At 38.7% G+C, this 21578-nt stretch overlaps 1 protein-coding gene across 1 annotated transcript in view; it reads right to left on the bottom strand.

The window, feature by feature from the left end:
* pde11al (phosphodiesterase 11a, like) overlaps positions 1-11669 on the bottom strand; it is a 30031-nt gene extending 18362 nt beyond the window's left edge. Inside the window, exons 1-6 of the mRNA XM_088328091.1 lie at positions 10820-11669; positions 6678-6836; positions 6180-6269; positions 3457-3597; positions 3301-3365; positions 1485-1611 (exon numbers count right to left, since the gene is read on the bottom strand). Coding sequence (XP_088184217.1) covers positions 1485-1611; positions 3301-3365; positions 3457-3597; positions 6180-6269; positions 6678-6836; positions 10820-11635 — 1398 coding nt within the window. The 5' untranslated portion in view covers positions 11636-11669. The remainder of the gene's footprint in view (positions 1-1484; positions 1612-3300; positions 3366-3456; positions 3598-6179; positions 6270-6677; positions 6837-10819) is intronic.
* Positions 11670-21578: the final 9909 nt, after the last annotated feature.

Here is a 21578-nt window from a genome sequence, read left to right as displayed (position 1 = left end):
TCCCTTTTCTCCCACTCTCTTTCACTCTCTGTGTCTCTTTTTCTCTTCCTTTGTTGCTCTTTGTTTCTTTCTCTCTCTGTGTCTTTTTAACTTCTTTTGCTCTAACTTCCTTTTTTCCTTTTCTCTCTTTTCTCTTTCTCTCTTCCTACCCTTCGCGCTTTCTTTTCTCTTTTCTCTCCTTCTGTCTTTCTATTTCTCTTTGGATTTCTTTCTTCCTCTCCCTTTCTTTTTCCCCTTTCTCATGACTTTTTATCTTTTGTTTCTCACGCTCTCTCCCTCTCTCTCTTTTTCTTTCTTTGTACCGCCCTCACTCCTTTTCCCTCCCTCTCTCTTTTATCTCTTTATCTCCCTTTGCGCAGCTGGTGTAGTGGTATCATGCAAGATTCCTGTTCTTGCAACCCGGATTCGTTTCCCGGGCGGCGCACCATCTTTATGATGACTATTTTTGCACATTATGACTATTTTTGCACCAAATGCATATTGCACAAACCTTTGCGATACCAAACTGTATGTAACATCCTACATGCCGACATTTCTTGTGTAAATATTGTGTAAATTATAACTACGACCTTATCCTCCTTGTTTTATAACCTTATCTTCTCTGTTCCTTTATCTTCTTGGTTTTTTACCTCATTGTGAATGTGTGAAACTGGAGTGTCATGCCCAATTTCGTTGTCACAATATGTTAACCCATTTTGTAACAATGACAAAAAAGGTATATTCTATTCTATTCTATTCTATTCTATTCTATTCTATTCTATCCTTTTTTTTTTCTCTTTAATCTCCTAGTCCGGCCCCCAACATAATGTTTGATCTATCGTGTGGCCCCCGAGTTAAAATGAGTTTGACACCCCTGGGTTAAAGGATAAAGAAAAGATTTATGAATAGGATTTCTTACCTTTGTGGTGGTCTGTAGAAGCCATGCTTTAAATATTTAAAGCAGTTTCAAACTCGCACATCTTCATATTTTGCTATTATTTCTTCAATGCAATAGTTGTACGCACTACTCTTCTTTTTTCACCTGTAGCAACTTTGCTGCGTGCACCGACCTTCTTCCGAGGCATAATTAGGGGTTAAAACACTCCGTTAACCGATATTAAAAACGAAAGCAAAAAGAAGTGCACGTTCATGTGACAACAGTTCTTCACGAGGGGTGGGGGCAATCTACACCCGTACGCCGCTCAGCATCGCCCCTAGCGTACCGGCGTTCGAATTTCTCGAAATTTTTGGTCGAGAACCGATTTGTCCGAACTGAGAGGCGTTCGAAAACCGAGGTTCCACTGTAGTCTGTAGTTTGCAATAATCTGTGGTCTGTGCAGCCCTTCCAGACTCCTTGTGATTAAGGGCTATACAAATTAACTTAACTAGATGTGTTGTTTGGACACTGCCTATAACTCATATAATTCAAGACCACAGTGTTGATATGAGCAAAGATTTAAAGCAGTTTCATAAAAATGTGAAAGGAAGCTTGGAGCTAAACTGACCTCAGCATCAAAGCGCGGGTCCTGACACACATCGCTGATGTTAACAGGCAGGCCCGTGGAGGCCACCAGCTCAGCGATGCTATTGTTGATCAACCAATCAGAGCATGACAGTTTCTCGATGCTGATGCTGCACATAGAAAAGTGCCATTATAAAAAGCTTTCAATTTCAGACAGCAACTGCCGAAAGAACACTTAACTTGTTGCAGATATTAACAATGTTATGTCTGGTTGACCCTCAATGCATCCAAAAGTATTTTTCTCGTATGTTTACCTCTGATCATAAAAAGTTAGAAGTATTTGAGATGGAATCTGTACAGAATTTCAACTATTTCAATTCCTATGGAAAGAGAGTAAATTGGGAAAAAAAGGAGAAATATTTTAAGTTTAATAATAAACAATTCATTTGGGGATTCTTTTGTTGGCTGTGCTAAATATAATTTCCTTTTGATAAATGTAGTATATATCTGAAAAATACTCAAATAAGCCATTGTAGTACACATTTTAATCATTACTTTTCAAAATAAAAGAAAAACACTACTCAGGCCCAAAAATATTACTCGCAACTACTGTATTCTAAGGATACCCCTAAAACGGTCAATAATATTTACAAAAATAACACCCACGTTTGTGGGCTGACCAATAGTGCGTTTTTTTAATGTATTGAATTTTTCTTAACCCTTTTATTGACCAATATATTTTAGTATTAACCGGAACATGTTTGATGATGAATAACTTATTTTATTCATAATTTTGAGAAGCTCAAACTCAGAAGATATAGAAAAAGTGCAATTCAAGAGGTATCCAAACAATTATTCCGTAGTGGGAAAAGTTATCGATTAGTTGTTGCACCTTGAGTTATTGCTGGCTCATATTGAAAGGCCAAAAACACATTTTTAAAGTAACAGATAGATAGATAGATAGATAGATAGATAGATAGATAGATAGATAGATAGATAGATAGATAGATAGATAGATAGATAGATAGATAGATAGATGGATGGATAGATAGATAGATAGATAGATAGATAGATAGATAGATAGATAGATAGATAGATAGATAGATAGATAGATAGATAGATAGATAGATAGATAGATAGATAGATAGATAGATAGATAGATAGATAGATAGATAGATAGATAGATAGATAGATAGATAGATAGATAGATACTTTATTCATCCCCGTAGGGAAATTCACACTCCCAATAATAAAATAAAGATATAGAATACAAAAATACCCAATATAACGTTTTGCTATAGAGTATTTTAAATAGTGCTACGGAAAATTCACACTGTAATAAAAATAGGGTAATATACAAATGTGGGGGTGGGGTTTAATGTAGGCTTTTACTCCCCTAGGTGGAGTTAAAGAGCCTCATGGCATGAGGAAGAAATGATCTCCTCAGTTTCAAGTAACATCCAAACGATCTCCATTCGTACTCTCAATCACAGCCAGCAGATGCTCATTTTTTTAAGCAGATGCTCATTGTTCTAATTTAGCATGTGGCAGCCCGGATACATGTGCGGAAATTTCAGCAGCCAACCGGCACACCAATCTACCACCGTACTCACTAAATTGAATCTGTCCCGGCAACAGATCCTATTTTAATGGTTGGTAGGAACTGATCCCAGTTTAAGTCTGATGTTACCTGTATTAAGTAGTGAGTATTTTTACTCCTTTATCTCCCTTTTGGTGTATTTTAAAGTCGGTCCTAATAAAAAAACAGTGAATATTTTTGAAAAAAGAAAAAAGAGACAATCCTACATGGAACATTATTTTCCCATATAATGTATTTTTACTGCTTTTCTTCTGCTCACCTGATATCATGATGCATGTTGCTCAAGGGGGACATCAACTCAAACGTCTTGGAGAACTTCACAACCTTAATGACACGTCACAGGAAGGAGCACTGGTAAAATTTGTTCTTTGCTCTTTGAGGGCTGAAAAAAAGCTTTTTTTTTAAAAGTCCTTACCGGTGACTCGATATCCTCCAGGAGAAGTACGGAGCAGCGTTCGCATTGAAGAAGGGTCAGCGCTCGCTGCATGATCTTCCTCACGATTTTTTCCAAATCGGTCTGCTCCTCGAACAGATCGTTGACCACCTCAAGTAAAGCCTGACGCATGAGAAGGTCATAAAGATGCAGTTAAGACGCCATCTTTACTGGATCGACTGTAGTGATGTGCTTTGGGGTTCGTGTCTGGTGAGGCACAGTCAGTCTTTACGTATAAATGAACTAACTATTCGTTATTTGATTGGCGGAGCAAGAGAACAATATATAAACTGTGCTAAAGTGCTTACAGTATGTAGTTTTTTAGCTAACCCGTGTTTTATCGTCTTAGCTTAACCCAGGTGTGTCCAACTGCGGCCCGCGGGTCAGTTTTTATTGAATATGGCCCGCACATGGCGCTTGAGGGCAACTCTGTTGCACTTCTCAGTTTTAACACAAGATGAAGCCAGTAACGGAAAAGGTGCTTCTACTCCAGTGTTCCCTCTAATTGCGTACTGCTCGCACATTCTCAGCGCACAAGAAAATCTAGCCAGCGCACAAAAATGAGGGCTCGAAATTACTAATTAAAAGCGACTTAAGTCAAAGTTACAGTGTATGAAGGTAAAAATACACGGGTTCCCCTGACGTTGTGTCCTAAATGCGGTATTTTGAAGTCGAGTTGAAGCGGAACGAAGTTGAGTAAAGTTAGTAAAGTTTGTTGAGAGCAGGCTTCTTCGGCTCGGCTCACTAAAAGGGTCCTAAACGGCTCTTCAGGTTGTTTTTGCTTCTTTAATCCCAACATGACCAAATATTACGTAAAATTATGCACAAAATGACTTAAAAGAAGGGGGGAATAGAACAAAACAGAAAAAAATACCAAAATGAAAAATTAGTCAAAAGCTGAGAAAAAAAGAAACAAAAGAAAGAGAAAAAAAAGAAGGAAAAATTTAGAAAAAAAGCCAGAAAGAAAGAAACGTAGGAAAAAAGTAAATAAAGAACAAAAAGAAAAAAGTAACAGCTCGGAAAAAATAAACACAATGAGACTTTTTTTAAAGGAATTTTTTAAAAAGTGGAAAAAAACACGGAAAAAGGAAAAAGGTTGTGTTGCTTCAAATAATTTCCAATTATATCAAGTGAATCTTGTTGCCAACATTGTACTTCCAATAAAAATGTGATTAAGTACAGTTCTGTATCTTACAACCGACTAAATAAGCCCCCAAAAATATATTAAATATTATGCGACAAAATATATCAGGAAATAAAAAGAAATGGATCGCTTGTGAAAGAATTGTAAGAACAAACGACGTTTGTAGGCCGTACAACCTCTGCAATAGTACTTGAGTCAATTCATTCAAAAGAGAAAAATAATTTTGCATTGCCGGAAACTTAGCAAAATGTAACTTCATGCCAAGTTTTGGACATGTTTGATACTTAATTATCTTGCAACACTTGGGATTATGGTTGCTCACTGTTGTTTCAAGCGTTGCTTACCGACTTTGTGTGAACGCTCAGACCTGTGGAAAATTAGAGGGAACATTGTTTTCCACCCATGCATTTGGGATCCCCTGAACTGAAAAACACTGGAATTGTGTTTTCTTTGCTTATTTAATGAACCTTCTTGTCAATCATTTGAACTGTCATTGAAATTCAAAGTGTATTACTGTGTGACACAAAATAGATTGATTGTTAATTCTAAACCCTATCAGTGCAGATAAACGTAAATTTTGCTACTAAAAATAGGATAACGACGAAATTAGAGTAGATGAAAAAAAAAAAAAACATCCATCCATCCATTATTTGCACCGCTTATCTTCAGTAAGGTCACGGGGGTGCTGGAGCCCATCCCAGCTGTCTTCGGGCAGGGGATACCCTGAACTGGTTGCCAGCCAGTCGCAGGGCACACAGGGACAGACGGGTTACTCGCTCATTCACACCTAGGGACAATTTGGACCGGCCAATTGACCTGACATGGGTGTTTTTGGAATGTGGGAGGAAGCCGAAGTGCCTGGAGGAAACCCACGCAACTGGGAGAACATGCAAACTCCACACAGGCTTTCTGTCTATTTAAGCTCAGTGCTCTCATTTTTCCTTGGTCAGTCCGTCAACGAACTTCTGGCCCACAAGACGTGGGTTTTGAGTCAGTCCTGTTCCTGTTGATATGTCCTGTCCAGTATTGTTCCCATTTATTCTGTCCTGTTTAATTTCAGTTTCCAGTTTTGTTTCCGTCTATTTTTGTCCTGTTTATTATTTTCTTCAGTTTTCGTTCCCGTCTAGTTTGTCCTGTTTGTTTTCGATATCCTTTTTCATTATGTATCCTGTCTGTCCCGTCCTGTCCGTTATCGACCCGATCCGTCCGATATCAACTCGGGCATTTGGTATCGATCTCGTCGGCCTCTGGCTTCCTATCATTTCACACCAGACTGCTGCCTACCATGCATGATTCCCCATTTCCCGTAAAATAAAAGGCTTGTGTGAGTAACGTCACACGTTTGGGTCCTGATCCTGTTCTGGTTCATGACAGTCATAATGTAATGTTAAAAAACAGTCATTTTAAAAAATAAAATCCCGAAATAGTGAAGTTAGATAAAAAATGGACATTAACACTGAGTAAATATAACAATTTAATATAGTTTGAAATGTATATTTCCATTGCAGGTGAGGCAGTGGTCGACTAATGTACCGTATGTTCCAGTGTATGCTTTGCTCACCCTGCTCCTTTCGTACTCCTTGCGAGACTCGGAAAACAGCTTGGCATTGGATATGGATATTCCACAGAATGGTAGATACATCTGCAAGACCTAATTGCAAACACAATTATCGTAAATGAATGAAATAAATACATCAAAGGGTTTATCATAAAGTTAAACAATTTAATCCTGCTACCAGGTGGACAGTATCAGAAACACAATTACTGAGTAAATCATTTTCAAGAATTACCAACTGCATTCCCAAGTCCTTCAATAATAACTTTTTATCATGAGATTGCAGTCAAGAGTCGTAAAAAGTACTTTAATGCACTCCAAAGAAAAACGACGTCCTGCATGGAGAGTCACGCCAAAATTGTTTACCCTCAAACTATCTCTCAGCTAGATGTGTTTAATGTTCCATGCTTATCACCTTCTCTCACTATTTCTACTCATATGCCCCACTGACTTTGGGTAATGTAATGTGTGTATGAGATCCATCTGCCCAGCAGGACGTTGCACCTTCTCGTCGTCCTCGGTGAAAGGCATTCCTGCAGGATTTTTGTTGATTGCCTGCGCCACTCCAATGACTTCTCCGTCACTGTTGCAGATGGCCATGCAGAGAATGGACTGTGTCTTGTAGCCAGTTAACTTGTCGATTTCATCACTGAAGCGGTGGTCCTGCGAGAGAAGTATTGTAGAAAAGTAAATGTTGTTATTTGTAAATACCGCAAATTCCGGACTATAGAGCGCACCTGATTATAAGCCGCACCCACCAAATTTTAGGAGGAAAACCGATTTTGTACTTACACAAGCCGCACCTGTATATAAGCCGCATCCCACATTAAAACATGTAACACAATCACAAAATTAGCCCAATCCCGGCTTTGAGTCCCGCGATTGTAACTGAATATAAAGTACACAGTCTAAAAACCACAGTCGGCAAAATGAACAGAAAATGATACCAGTACTTAAGATTTGATGCAGACCTTCAGATTTTGGGTACCCGTTGAAACTAATCCAAGGAAAAAAAGTCTATATTTTCAAAGGTAAGGGTGGGAAAAATATATATCCACTATTGTCCGCCGCGACAACAGGTCTCACTCACCTTTACCCCACTTCCCGTCAGCCCACGTTTGCTCCGCCCCCTCTTTTTTAATTCGCAAAACATATCGGAATAAATGTCTCAAATAAATACATTACAAAAATATACAGGTGCAAATACATATTATACATCGGTTACACATATTTACAAAGAAAGACGGTACACCGAGAGAGTTTTCAAAGCTTTAATTATAATATTATAACTTTCATCCCAAACCGTGCCTGTGAAGGGTAGCAAAACGCTACTAGTAACACGCTCGCAACACAGTAAACGGATCTGTTGGAAAAATAATACCGTACTGGCAGAAACCACGGTAAACCGTCCTCACCTTCATCCTATAATTGACATCATCAAAGTCGTTTTCCCCAGTATGAGAAAGACGACTTTGATGCTCTATTTCCTTCTTTATCGGACTGCCCGTTTGCTTTAAGCTTGAAAGCTACGTCATGTGCCTTTCTTTTTGCAATTTGCATGGTGAGGATATGTCTACGCTAATTTAATTTGTGCACAAGCTAAGAAGTTGCAGTCTTCCTCGGCGCATATATTCCACCGATCTAAATCTTACCTTTGGTACTCGAGCGCCGCTGGCGGCTGTTAGAAAAATAACATAAATTGGCCGCATCACTGAATAAGCCGCAGGGTTGAAAGTTTGGGAAAAAAGTAGCGGCTTATAGTCCGGAATTTACGTATATCTGCATCACTTGTGAAGACCAAGTCGGGGGCAGCCAGTGGCACCGCACACTACTCGGCCATTGAGCTTGACATAAATTCTGGTAATCACTTTGGTTATGTCACAATAAAGAGGCAAACTCAAAAGAAAAGGAAATCGCTGAATCGAATTTACCAGAGAAACTCATTGAGGATTGCCTAAACTAAAGATTACAAAGAAAGGAAATTAAACAGCAAAGATAAGAAATCCATAAAAAATGAAGAAAACATTTGCATTTCATCATTAATAAATAAATAGAACACTTGTATTGAAGCTTGAATGTTAAATAATGCAAGCTAACTTAGCATAAGCAAACAAAATGTTTTTCTCTCAGGAATTTCAACTCAAATTTCTATGAGAGCCAAACAGATATCATAACTGGCAAACGGACAATACGCAGTAGATATGTTCAACCAAAATGGCATGCTTCATATTGCTCTATGATAGAAAATATTACAGCTACATAAAATCTACGTTCTATCGGGTTGTCTATTGTTGTAAACAAACTGCCGTATTTAGAGCACTGAGAATTTACAAACAGGAATCACACGTGGTGTTCAATTATTTCTCAATAACGGTATCTGATGATCAAAATCACTATGTAGGATTTAAGGATTATTTGTCGATACATTTGAGTCAGCGTTGGAATAAAGACGTGCATTGCTGTAATTCGATATATATCAGAATAGGATAGAATAGAATAGAATACAATACAATACAATAGAATATACTTTAAAAAACGAATAGAATAGAATAGAATTGAATAAAATACAATAGAATACAATAGAATAGAATTTAAAAACTAATAGAATAGAATAGAATACAATACAATACAATAGAAAACAAATAATAGCATAGAAAATGACAATTAGAATAGAGTAGAATAGAATAGAACAGAATGGAATAGAATGGAATAGAACAGAATACAATAAAAAGAACGAATAGAATAGAATAGAATAGAATAGAATACAATTGAATACAACAGAATACAATACAAAGAACGAATAGAATAGAATAGAATAGAATAGAATAGAATAAAATACAATAGAATAGAATTTAAAAAACTAATAGAATAGAATACAATACAATACAATACAATAGAAAATAAATAATAGCATAGAAAATGACAATTAGAATAGAATAGAGTAGAATAGAATAGAATAGAATAGAATAGAATAGAATAGAATAGAATAGAATAGAATAGAATAGAACAGAATACAATAAAAAGAACTAATATAATAGAATAGAATAGAATAGAATTGAATACAACAGAATACAATACAAAGAACTGATAGAATAGAATAGAATAGAATAGAATAGAATAGAATAGAATAGAATAGAATAGAACAGAATACAATGAAAAGAACTAATATAATATAATAGAATAGAATTGAATAGAATTGAATACAACAGAATACAATACAAAGAACTGATAGAATAGAATAGAATAGAATAGAATTGAATACAACAGAATACAATAAAAAAACTAATAGAATAGAATAGAATAGAACAGAATAGAATAGAATAGAAAATAATACAATACAATACAATAGAAAATAAATAATAGCATAGAAAATGACAATTAGAATAGAGTAGAATAGAATAGAATGGAATAGAATAGAATAGAACAGAATACAATAAAAAGAATGAATAGAATAGAATAGAATACAATTGAATACAACAGAATACAATACAAAGAACGAATAGAATAGAATAGAATAGAATTGAATTGAATTGAATTGAATACAACAGAATACAATAAAAAAACTAATAGAATAGAATAGAAAACAATACAATACAATACATAGAATACAAATAAACATGCCTTGACTTGACTTGACTTGAATACAATAGAATACAATACAATAGAAAATATCTAATAGAATAGAAAATGACAAATGGAATAGAACAGAACAGAAAAGAACAAAACAGAACAGAACAGAAAAGAACAGAACAGAACAAAATAGAATAGAATAGAATAGAATAGAATAAAATAGAATAGAATAGAACAGAATTGTCTTTAATGTCATTAATAACATCGTAGTAAAACTTATTTACAACGAGATTAGACATGGCACAACACGGTAAACAAGATAAACACGTCATAAAGGCTTTCAAAAGAAAAAGTGTGATCATAAAAAGAAACGATAAATAGGCAAATTATTTACAAGGTACCGTAGTACTTGAAGACTGGCCCTAAGTTTTAAGTGCATTTTCCTTTTGATGTAACGTTTTCTTCTGTTTTGGAAAATCACGTGAATAAAAAGAAAATCCTTTAGATCATGACAAAGAAACCCCATTACCTTCATTTTCCGGACATATTTTCCACCATCGCTATATACAGTGGGACCTCGCTACTTCTCGGTTCTACGTTCGCGGGTTCAGAGCTTCGCAGGTCTAAAAAATAATAATAATAAAATAAATAATTGAAAAAAAATATACATATATAAATATTTTTTTTATTTAAGCATTTTTGAAGGGACGTCGCTACTACGTGGTTCCACGTTCGCAGGTTCAGAGCTTCACAGGTCTAAAAAAATGATAATAATAAAATAAAATAATAAATTGGGTTTTTTTTTGTTTTTTTGTTTGTTTTTTAAAGCATTTTTGAAGGTGCGTCGCTACTTCGCAGATTTTCACTTTTTGCGGGTGTTTTCTGTCCCCATTAACCGGGTTTAAAAAAATAATAATGATAATAATAATAATTTTTTTATTATTATTTTTTTTTTTTGAAGGGGCGCCGCTACTTTGCGGATTTTCACTTTTCGCGGGTGGTTTTGGTCCCCATTGACCGCGATAACCGAGGTCCCACTGTAATCTATCTATGCGAGCACTGCTTGTTGCGTTTACCTCGTATGCATCGGGAATGTTGACGGTCTCTCCGTGCTCCGCCACATAGCCAATAATACCCTTTCCCCATGGCACCTGCACCTCGCTGGAGTTAAGGGTGCATGAAGATGGTCTCACCGTGGTGCCCAAGTGCACGTCAAACACTTTGGACACGAGAGTCCTCTTGTGCGGGGGTCCCTCCACCAAGAACAACGAGCACCTGTCCGCATCCACTAAGATGCAAACGTTGATCAATATCTTGTAGCTCAGGTTGGTGAGGTCCAGGTCGTTGGAGATGTCCTTTACAAGCTCCAAGAAGAACTCCCTCTCGTTAGTTTCCCTGAGACGGTACTTGTGGTCGGTGGCGGTGGATGCGTATTGCGGCACACTGACTCGGGACTCGAGCAGAGCGCTGAGGATGTGCGCGGTGGTTGGAGGCAGGGAGCTGGCTTTACGCAGGAGCGCGCGTCTTCTCATGCTGGATTGGGGGTCTTGTTGACTGAAACTGGCGTGCTCGTCGTAGGTCCGGTGCGCCGTGGTGGCTTTGGATCGAGCGAAGTTGCGACGGAGTTCCATATGAGAGGATCTGCGCCGGAAAGTGTCCGGATTGGCCGGCCACGGTGAGGGCGAAAGCTCCCTGGCTGGGACGCCCCGGCTATTTTCATCCACTTTTCTGGCTTGGTGCTCCCTCAACCACTTACTAATGTGCTCACATTTGGCTTTTCGGACCAGATATTCTTCGAAGAGTTCTGGATGGCCGTCTAAAAACGCCTCGACGACAGAGAAGTCCGAGGTCGTCATGGTGCGTTCGATGTTGAGAGGCGAATGCTGGAACATGAGTTGTGAAGCTGCACGGTGGGTTGGTGCAAGGTCCTCCTAATATGAATCAGTTCATTACCCAAGTTATTTCTGAAGCGCTGTGAGGGAGGGCAGCAAAAAAGGAGCTACAGGTGAGATGCTACAGGTGCACACATAACAGGCGGCCGGATCAGAGACAACACTCAGAGAAGTGCAAGAGAAAAACAAGCTGCAGGTTGAAATATGTCAACTTGATGTTGCCTAAGCCAGGTGCCTCTCACAAAGCCACTGTACTTGAATTTATTTCTCTCTCGCTCCCTCTCTCTCTCTCTCTCTCTCTCTCTCTCTCTCTCTCTCTCTCTCTCTCTCTCTCTCTCTCTCTCTCCCTCTCTCTCTCTCTTTCTTTTCCCCCCCTTTTCTCCCACTCTCTCTCTGTCTCTCTTTCACTCTCTGTATCTCTCTTTTTCTCTTCCTTTGTTGCTCTTTGTCTCTTTCTCTCTCTGTGTCTTTTAACCTCTTTTGCTCTAACTTCCTTTTTTCCTTTTCTCTCTTTTCTCTTTCTCTCTTCATACCCTTCACGCTTTCTTTTCTCTTTTCTCTCCTTCTGTCTTTCTATTTCTCTTTGGATTTCTTTCTTCCTCTCCCTTTCTTTTCCCCCTCTCTCACGACTTTTTATCTATTGTTTCTCCCGCACTCTCCCGCTCTCTCTTTTTCTTTCTTTGTCCCGCCTTCTCTCTCCTTTCCCCTCCCTTTTTCTCATATTTCTTTATCTCTCTTTTTCCTTCTCTTTAATCTACTAGTCCAGCCCCCGACAGAATGTTTGTTCTATCGTGTAGCCCCCGAGTAAAAATGAGTTTGACACCCCTGCCTTAAAGGGACACCGTGTCATATTAGACAATCAGATGTTGCTGTATTGTGAAGTGCAACCAAAAACGACTGCTACAAAGAACAAACTATATGGAAATTTGAATTTAAGTGACCAAGCTGCACCATTTTATTTCTCATTTGCGTGCCCAGCCTGGTCCAACTTCTCAATCATGGAAGCATGAGGGGTTTTGATCTCAGGGTTTGAGGCATGATCCTGAGGCCAAACCCTAGTCTGTGCCGATGTTAATCATTACGTTTGGGTGTGGCCGGGCTTCTCTATTACCAACTTAAAAAAAAGAAATAGTATAAAAAAGTAAAGTGTGTGTATCTATCTATCTATCTATCTATCTATCTATCTATCTATCTATCTATCTATCTATCTATCTATCTATCTATCTATCTATCTATCTATCTATCTATCTATCTATCTATCTATCTATCTATCTATCTATCTATCTATCTATCTATCTATCTATCTATCTATCTATCTATCTATCTATCTATCTATCTATCTATCTATCTGTCTATCTATCTATCTCTCGCTCATTCACACCTTGGGACAATTTGGACCGTCCATTTAACCTGACACATACGTTTTTGGAATGTGGGAGGACACCAGAGTGCCCGGAGGAAACCAAAGCAAGCACGGGGAGAACATGCAAACTCCACACAGAAAGATTCAATCTCATGACCTCAGAACTGTGCCGAAGGAAAATGTTATGATATTAACTAAATAAAATGGAATGCAGTAGTTGTAGATGGAATTTTAGTTCAAATACAATACCTGCTTGCTAAGTGGTGTTCTCATTCTAATATAATAGCTGATATGATTGTATATTTTTGCTTTGAGTCAACTTTAAGGGAAATGCGATCTTGGGGAATTAAAAACGTTCCTATTATAAAAATAACAAATTGTCCATTGATCCTGCCTTCCTTTTTTCATACTTTTCTGAATTATTCATGATGTTAACACTCACCCCTGCTGAATTCGGACTCGATTTTTTACCAAGGATTGGTCACCACGTAGGCACAAGACACTTAGAGTATCATGTGCTGCATGGTTGTCATGGCGCCCAGCTGGCCCCGCCCCTTGACACCGGCTGACCTGCATTTTCCTGATTACTCTTATGGGTACTTAAAAGGGCCTTTTGGAACTGCCCTTTGCCAGATCATTGTTTACACTTGTTTGAACCTGTTTATGCTTCTTGTGCTTGTTGGACTTCTGGATTCTGTGAGATTCCTGCAAGTTCTGTTTAATCCCGTTAAATGCCTAGTCTGTAGTTTTGCCTGCATTTGAGCCAGCTTTGTTTTGTTTTTGGTCCGTTTGTGTGTGGGACAACTTTTCTTTCTCAATTAAAGTGACAGATCGTCAACGCAAATGAGTTCCAACTTCCTGATTCCCGGTCCGTTTCATGACATAGAGAGACAGAACAACTCAGGGTTGGGTAGGGTTACTTTAACTTAATAATAATAATAATAATGCATTTTATTTATAAGCGCCTTTCAGGCCACCCAAGGACACTGTACAGACAATGAAAAAAATACAATTTAAAAAGTTGTAAGCGAAGTAATAAATAAAAACAAGACATAAAATCATAAAAACATAGGAAATGGAGAAGCTATGTGTTGTAGGCAGTCCTGAACAGGTGTGTTTTTAGACGGGACTTAAAAGTGGAGAGAGGTGTGCAGTTTTGGAGGTCCGGAGGTAGATTGTTCCAAAGCTTGGGAGCAGCGCAACTGAAGGCTCTGGCTCCCATGGTGCTCAGATGGGCAGGGGGCACTGACAGTCAGAGGGAGGACGAGGATCTGAGGGAGCGAGTGGGGACGTGCACCTGGAGAAGGCCGGACAGGTAAGGAGGAGCCAGGTTGTGAATGGCCATATATGTATATAGGATCAGTTTGTAGCTGATGCGATGCTGAATAGGAAGCCAGTGTAGCTGTTGGAGAACGGGGGTGATGTGCTGCTGGGAAGATGTTTTTGTGATGATGCGAGCAGAGGCGTTTTGAACCAGCTGAATTTTATGGAGGGACTTTTGAGGAAGGCCGAAGAGGAGAGCATTGCAGTAGTCAAGGCGGGATGTGACAAGACTGTGGACGAGAATAGCAGTGGTGCGGGGGGTGAGGGAAGGGCGGAGTCTGGTAATATTGCGGAGGTGGAAATAAGCAGTGCGGGTGATGGTGTTGATATGTGAGTGGAAGGTAAGCATGCTATCCAGGATGACACCCAGACTCTTGACCTGGGGGGAGGGGGACACTAAGGAGCTGTCGATAACTTGATTACTTTCAATTACTTTTGGATTACTCCAATACCAAATATGCTAATAAAGACAAAAGAAACTAAATATGAATAAAATTACTAAATTTTTTGCAGGCTTGGGGAGTAACGGAATACATGGAACGGCAAAAATGATGTTGGCAAGCTGTTTGGATTTATTTTCATTTTGTTTCTGTCACATTTTATGTTAGTTTTGCCGGAGATCAAAGAGATCAAAGCCAGGAGAGAAAGCTTACCACGTGTTGTGAGTCATCATTTTATTCATATTTAGTTTCTTTTGTCTTTTATTAGCATATTCGGTATTGGAGTAATCCAAAAATAATTGAAAGTAATCAAGTTAAAGTACCGTATTTTCCGCACTATAAGGCGCACCTAAAAGCCTTTATTTTTTTCAACTAACTTGCAGCCGCCAAATAGATTTTCCCCCGAACGCCAAGTAGTCCGCGGTGTATGCTGGGATTTATTTACCGGCGTTTCATTGGCTAACCAATGTGTCAATCATCATTTGAATGGATCACTATTGGCTAAAGTTATTCGGAGGTCAAGGGGAGGATCCTTTTTATCATTTACAGGCTGGCATTGGCTTGAACGGCAAAACAAAGCCTGCAATTGGCCAAAAAAGACGTGTCAATCATCAGTTGAATCGATCACTATTGGCTAAAGTTATTCGGAGGTCAAGGGGCGGATCCTTTTTATCATTTACAGGCTGGCATTGGGTTAAACGGCAAAACAAAGCCTGCAATTGGCAGAAAAAGATAAATGCGTATAGCACGTGGCTGACGGCGTACAGAAAGCATTTTTTTACTATTTTGTATTTGTAAATATTTTATTCTCCAGGATTTACTAAACTCACGGATATAAGAGGACCACGACTGCACATTATTATGAACACAACGACTTCGGTGAGCTACTCCGGCTATATATATTATCCCTCTATCTTGTTTCAGACTGAACTCGATGTTTCTGTGATAAGCGGTGCAGATAATGGATGGAATGGAGTATCTATTTTTAAATTAAACTCAATTCCAAGTGTTTATTGCCATATATACAGTAAAGTTGCGAGCGAAAAAGAAAATAGAAACTAAGGAATGGTTGGCATTTCTTGAATCCCAAGATTTTAACCTTCCGAATGATGAAACGATGCATTTGAGCGACATCGTACGGACACCGCATCCGCACGTGTCTACGACACGTATTTGCTTCTTTGCAAGCTTTGGGAATGTTAAGGGGGTAATCAGTTTGACTGAACCATCTGACTGTTTTGTCCATGTTCCCATTGTAGCGCCTTATAATCCGGTGCGTCTTATGTATGTCAAAAATAGGACCAAAAACTATTTTTTCGGGGTGCGCCCTATAACCCGGTGCGCCTTAAAGTGCGGAAAATACGGTAACCCTACCCAACCCTGTTCTTAAATGATCAATTTATATTTCAATAATTCAATTCACATTCTATTCAATAATCCATGTAAACTTATTAGAAAACATGAACATATTCTTCCTAGAGAATTAATAAAATGGGTTACTCATACAATGGTGCGGTTGCCTATCTGCTGCTGCACAACGATGCAGCATATGAGCATCTTTGGGTGATGCAAATATGTTGCAATGGATCCCCCGTGTTCATATTGAACATGACCATTGTTACACATCAAAAAAACACAGAGCCCCCTCTCTGAATTTCCTGTCGGGTCCGCTGTACTCATTTTTTGATCTAGGTTTGCGTAATGTTGGATATCGCTGTTTCAGTTGTGTATGGCCTGTCGTAGAATGAATACATTCAACTAGACTTCAGTAGTTGACAGGGAAGAAAGTTGAAAGGGACAAGTGTGTATTATTTGACCACCAGATGTCACTGTATGATGTAGTGCAGAGGTGTCAAACAGGTGGCCCGCGGGCCAGATCAGGCTCGCTAAGGGATTGAATCCGGCCCGCGAGACAACACTCAGAGAAGCGTAAGAGAAAAACAGGCTGCAGGTTGAAATGTGTCAACTTGATGTTGCCAAAGCCAGGTGCCTCGAACAAAGACACTGTACCTGTATTTATTTCTCTCTCTCTCTCTCTCTCTCTCTCTCTCTCTCTCTCTCTTTTCCACCCCTTTTCTCCCTCTCTGTCTCTGTCTCTTTCACTCTCTGTGTCTCTCTTTTTCTCTTCCTTTCTTGCTCTTTGTCTCTTTCTCTCTGTGTCTTTTAACATCTTTTGCTCCAACTTCCTGTTTTCCTTCTCTCTCTTTTCTCTTTCTCTCTTCGTACCCTTCGCGCTTTCTTTTCTCTTTTCTCTCCTTCTGTCTTTCTATTTCTCTTTGGATTTCTATCTTTCTCTCCCTTTCTTTTCCCCCCTCTCTCACGACTTTTTATCTTTTGTTTCTCACACTCTCTCCCTCTCTCTTTTTCTTTCTTTGTCCCGCCCTCTCTCCTTTTCCCTCCCTTTTTCTCTTATTTCTTTATCTCTCTTTTTCTTTCCCTTTAATCTACTAGTCCGGGCCCCTACAGAATGTTTGTTCTATCGTGTGGCCCCCGAGTTAAAATGAGTTGGACACCCCTGATGTAGTGCAACCAAAAATAATACAAACTACAGAGACTCAAAGTGACCAAAATGCACCATTTTTGAGGCATTTGGGTACCCACAGCAGCAAGATGACAAACAATTATGGCAGCTCCCTTCAGGTGAGGCTTATGTAAAATAAATGCTGAATCCTCGACCTAGTAGTATTTTTTTTAAATTGCATGTTTGTGCATTTTTGCTTTCTATTTAAATCAATATTATTTTAATGAATGAGCTTTTTGACTACAGTGAGAAGCTCAATAATACACACTGCCCCTTTAAATGAATGAATGAAAATAAACAGTCAAGCATTCAATAAATCAATAATAACACAACCTATAACCGGTAGAATTTTTTTTCTTAAAAATGTTGTGGATCTAGTAATAAAGCCCATAATGAAAACTACCCAAACAAATATGTTGTTGTTTTTTCTTGTCTTTTTTATGGTTACAAAAATGTAATTAAGTGTGAATTAAGGCGGCAGGGTGGATGAGTGGTTGGTGCGTCCGCGGCAAAGTTCTAAGGTCATGGGATCGAATCCTCCTGAGCGGAGTTTGCATGTTCTCCCCATGCTTGCGTGGGTTTCTTCCTGGCACTCCGGTTTCCTCCTGCATTCCAAAAACATGCATTTCAGGTTAATATGCTGTTCCAAATTGTCCCAAGAGGTGAATGAGCGAGTGAATTGTTTGTCCCTGTGTGCCCTGCGATTGGCTGGCTACCAGTTCAGGATGACCCCTGCCCAATACCCAAAGACAGCTGGGATGGGCTCCAGCACCCCCGCGACCCTACTGAGGATAATCGGATGGATCGAGGTGGGAATTGTGAAATCCGACAAAGGGGGATCAATTTGAAAAACTAAGACACAACATGTAAGCTAAGGGGGAGAAACTGACAAATACTGAATGAACTTAAGCAAGAAAAAGGAAGCTACGGTACTCATTTATCAGGAATGAATGAATGAATGAATGAATGAAAACTTTTATTTTGAACATTAAAATAAAAACAGGACAAAAACAATGAGTCAACAACAAAATAATGTCACATAACATGTTCGAAAAGGGGTAGTCAGAAGCAGATGCAATCCAGTCAAATATGTTTTCTTCTTTTCAAAAAAAGTTCTCATAATGCTATTGTAATTGTTCAAACATTAGTTTATGGTTCTCCTGAAAAGTAACTTATTTGGAGGTACAAGGTTTTATACCAAGGTCAACAACATGCACAATACTTTGGAGTTATTATTATCATAACAAACAATACAGTAAATAGAGTCACCTAATCTATGACGCCTCTAAATAATTTTAAGATAATAATTGTGTGCACACTTTGATTTATTCATAACCACAGATTCACCACAGAGGTCGCATTGCATCTTAAACCTTTCCTAAAAAATTAATAGGCGAGACTTCAATGACTTGTTGTCTAAATGTCTAAAACTGGAATCGAAATGTCTTTAGGCACATTAGTATGTATAGTGTTAAGTTGTTGTAATGTTGATCTTGCACAATGTTGACCATTTTTTTTTCTGCACTATGATGACTCTGTTTGCACCAATGCATATGTTGACTATTTTTTTGCACTATGATGACTTTTGCACCAAATGCAAAATTGCACAACCCTTACGATACCAACTGTATTACGATACCAACTGTATGTAACATTCTACATACCGACATTTCTTGTGTAAATATCATGTAAATTATAACTATAGCCTTATCCTCCTTGTTTTATAACCTTATCTTCTCTGTTCCTTTATCTTCTTGGCTTTTTACCTCACTGTGAATATGTGAAACTGGAGTGTCATGCCCAATTTCGTTGTCACAATATGTTAACCCATTTTGTAACAATGACAATAAAGATATATTCTATTCTATTCAATTCTAATCTGCCAATCAGTTCAATCCCATGATGAAAACTGAGACTAACATTAAACAAAGAGAATGGATGTGTTAAAAGAAGCCCCAAAGCGACATTTTCCACTGCTAATTGGTCACATCCAACACATCCACAGGCTATGCAGCTCTGCTTTGATCCCCGGGAAGAATTTATTTTTGTATTCCTGTGTGTGCAACACAGTCCAAGCTCCCACCACTATCTAAAACCTTTGCATTATTTGATTCAGAGCAATTTGAGGAATTGGGAGACAGTGGACCAAATCTACGAAATTTATAATTGCCTCCTGGCTAGCTGAAGATTTATATTTTACTGAGACTCTCTTAAACAATCTTTGGAGAATCCCAATTTGCTGAAAGTCAAATGAGAGGAGTAATGATCCATGAATCCGCTGTGCATTGTGTAATGTCCAACATAGAGGAAATTTATCTTTAAACAAGAAGTAGTGGGTGGCCATGCCAAATACTTTTAAGTAAAGTTTGGCCTCTGGAGATTCGTTCAACTTTATGTTAATAAAGGTAAACAATTAGCTAGTGCACGGGTGTCAAAGTCAAACGAACGGAGAGCCAAATAAAATGTATTGCTACAAGCCGAGCAATTGAATGTTCATTAAAATGTTTTAAAATGACGCATATAAACTACTGAATCTGATTGAACCTCCTGAAAACGGAACAAATATATTGCTTTATTATATTATTATTATTCAATACAGCAATAGTTTCTTACAACAAATAGGGTCCTATCATGAACAGCATTTCCAAATTCCTTCAACAACAAAAGGTTATGCTGTCAAGTCCTGCACGGTTGTCATGGCGCCCAGCTGGCCCCGCCCCTTGACACCGGCTGAGACGCATTGGACTGATTGCTTTTGAAGTACTTAAACGCTCCTTTTGGGACTGCCCCTTGCCAGACCATTGCTTAACCTTGTGGAAAACCTGTCCAAGTCTGTTTGACCTGAATAATGCCTAGATTGTAATTTTGCCTGCCTTTGAACCTGCTTTGTTTTGTTTTTGGTCCGGTTTTGTGTTGGACTACTTTTTCTTTCCTAACTAAAGTGACAGATCGTCTAAGCACATGAGTTCCGACTTTCTGCTTCCCGGTCCGTTTCCTGACAGAAGTCTGTCATGATTACTAACTCAGATCACCTGGAGCAATCATGTGGCGCCCGAGTGGGCACCTTCTGATTGGCTGGCACTTCTCTCTTAAGCGGCCTGCGTCCAGAGAGCAGTGTCAGAGTGTACACTTTGTAACTCTGTGTGTTTCTCCTGATATCCCGTTCATTTAGAACCCTGCTCACCCGATTCTGCCTGCCTCTGATCCGACCTGTTTCCATCCCACGCTTTGATCTCCTCTCCAGCCCCGGTAAACACGACCTGCCTGACTTCCGCACTACGATTCCGGACTCGTTCCGAAGTTATCTCCCCGGCGCCGCTGCTGACGTCTGACGGCCATCACGTCTCCAGCAAGCCCTGAACGCTTCCTTAATAAAGACTTAAACGAATGCTCTGGGGTCCACTAGTCTGTTCTGGTTTCATGATATATGCAAGCTAAAATATAGAAAAGTATTTTTGAAAAGTAGTCTGTTACATGGAAATTGGTCATTAGGGGTTAGGGAACAGGGGTTAGGGTTGGGGATAGGGTTAGGGTTAGGTTTAGGTTTAGGGTAGCTATGTCAAACATACGGCCTGTGGGCCAGATCTGGTCTGTTGAATGAGATTATGCCAGCCTGTTGTAAATTTCCTGGTATGTAAAAAAGTCTCCAGCAGTCTAGCTCATATCTATCAATGATTCTTTTTTATAAATACAAACAAAATATTCCTTCCTGCCGCCAGAGGGCAGCAAATGTGTGGAAGAGTCCGGTCTTGTTTCATATTAAAGATAATACAGTGGGACCTCGCTACTTCGCGGTTCCACATTCGCAAGTTCAGAGCTTCGTGGGTCTAAAAAAAAAAATCATAAAAGATTTTTTAAAAAAGAAACAATAATTTTTTTATTATTATTTTTTTAAGCATTTTTGAAGGGGCGTCGCTACTTCGCGGATTTTCACTTTTCGCGGGTGGTTTTGGTCCCCATTAACCACGATAACCGAGGGATTACTGTATTGTGCAATATTTTCTCAGCTTTATTAGGCCTAGTAGTTTGATCTGATGTTATCGCCCGTTCACTGCAAAAAACTCTTATTTTGAATTCCTTCATCTATTTTAAAGCAGTATGACAATTGAGGCAGGCAAATTTGTATCCGTAGTTCCCACTTGAGTTTGTTGATGTTTGTGATGTTGGTGGTGGGTTGGTTTAAAAGTAAAGTTGCATTTAATCAACTGTTAAAAGAAACCAATTGTTAACACATACAATCCTAAACATGAAAATGATTTTATTTTTATTGTTTCTAAAATAATGTTTTATGCTTGG

Source organism: Urocampus carinirostris, chromosome 2 (genome assembly GCF_059441175.1).
Source record: "Urocampus carinirostris isolate Australia breed hairy pipefish chromosome 2, RoL_Ucar_1.0, whole genome shotgun sequence".
NCBI lineage: Eukaryota > Metazoa > Chordata > Actinopteri > Syngnathiformes > Syngnathidae > Urocampus > Urocampus carinirostris.
The sequence above is the reverse complement of the archived record's forward strand: the minus strand, read 5'-3'. Positions and strand labels throughout refer to the sequence as shown.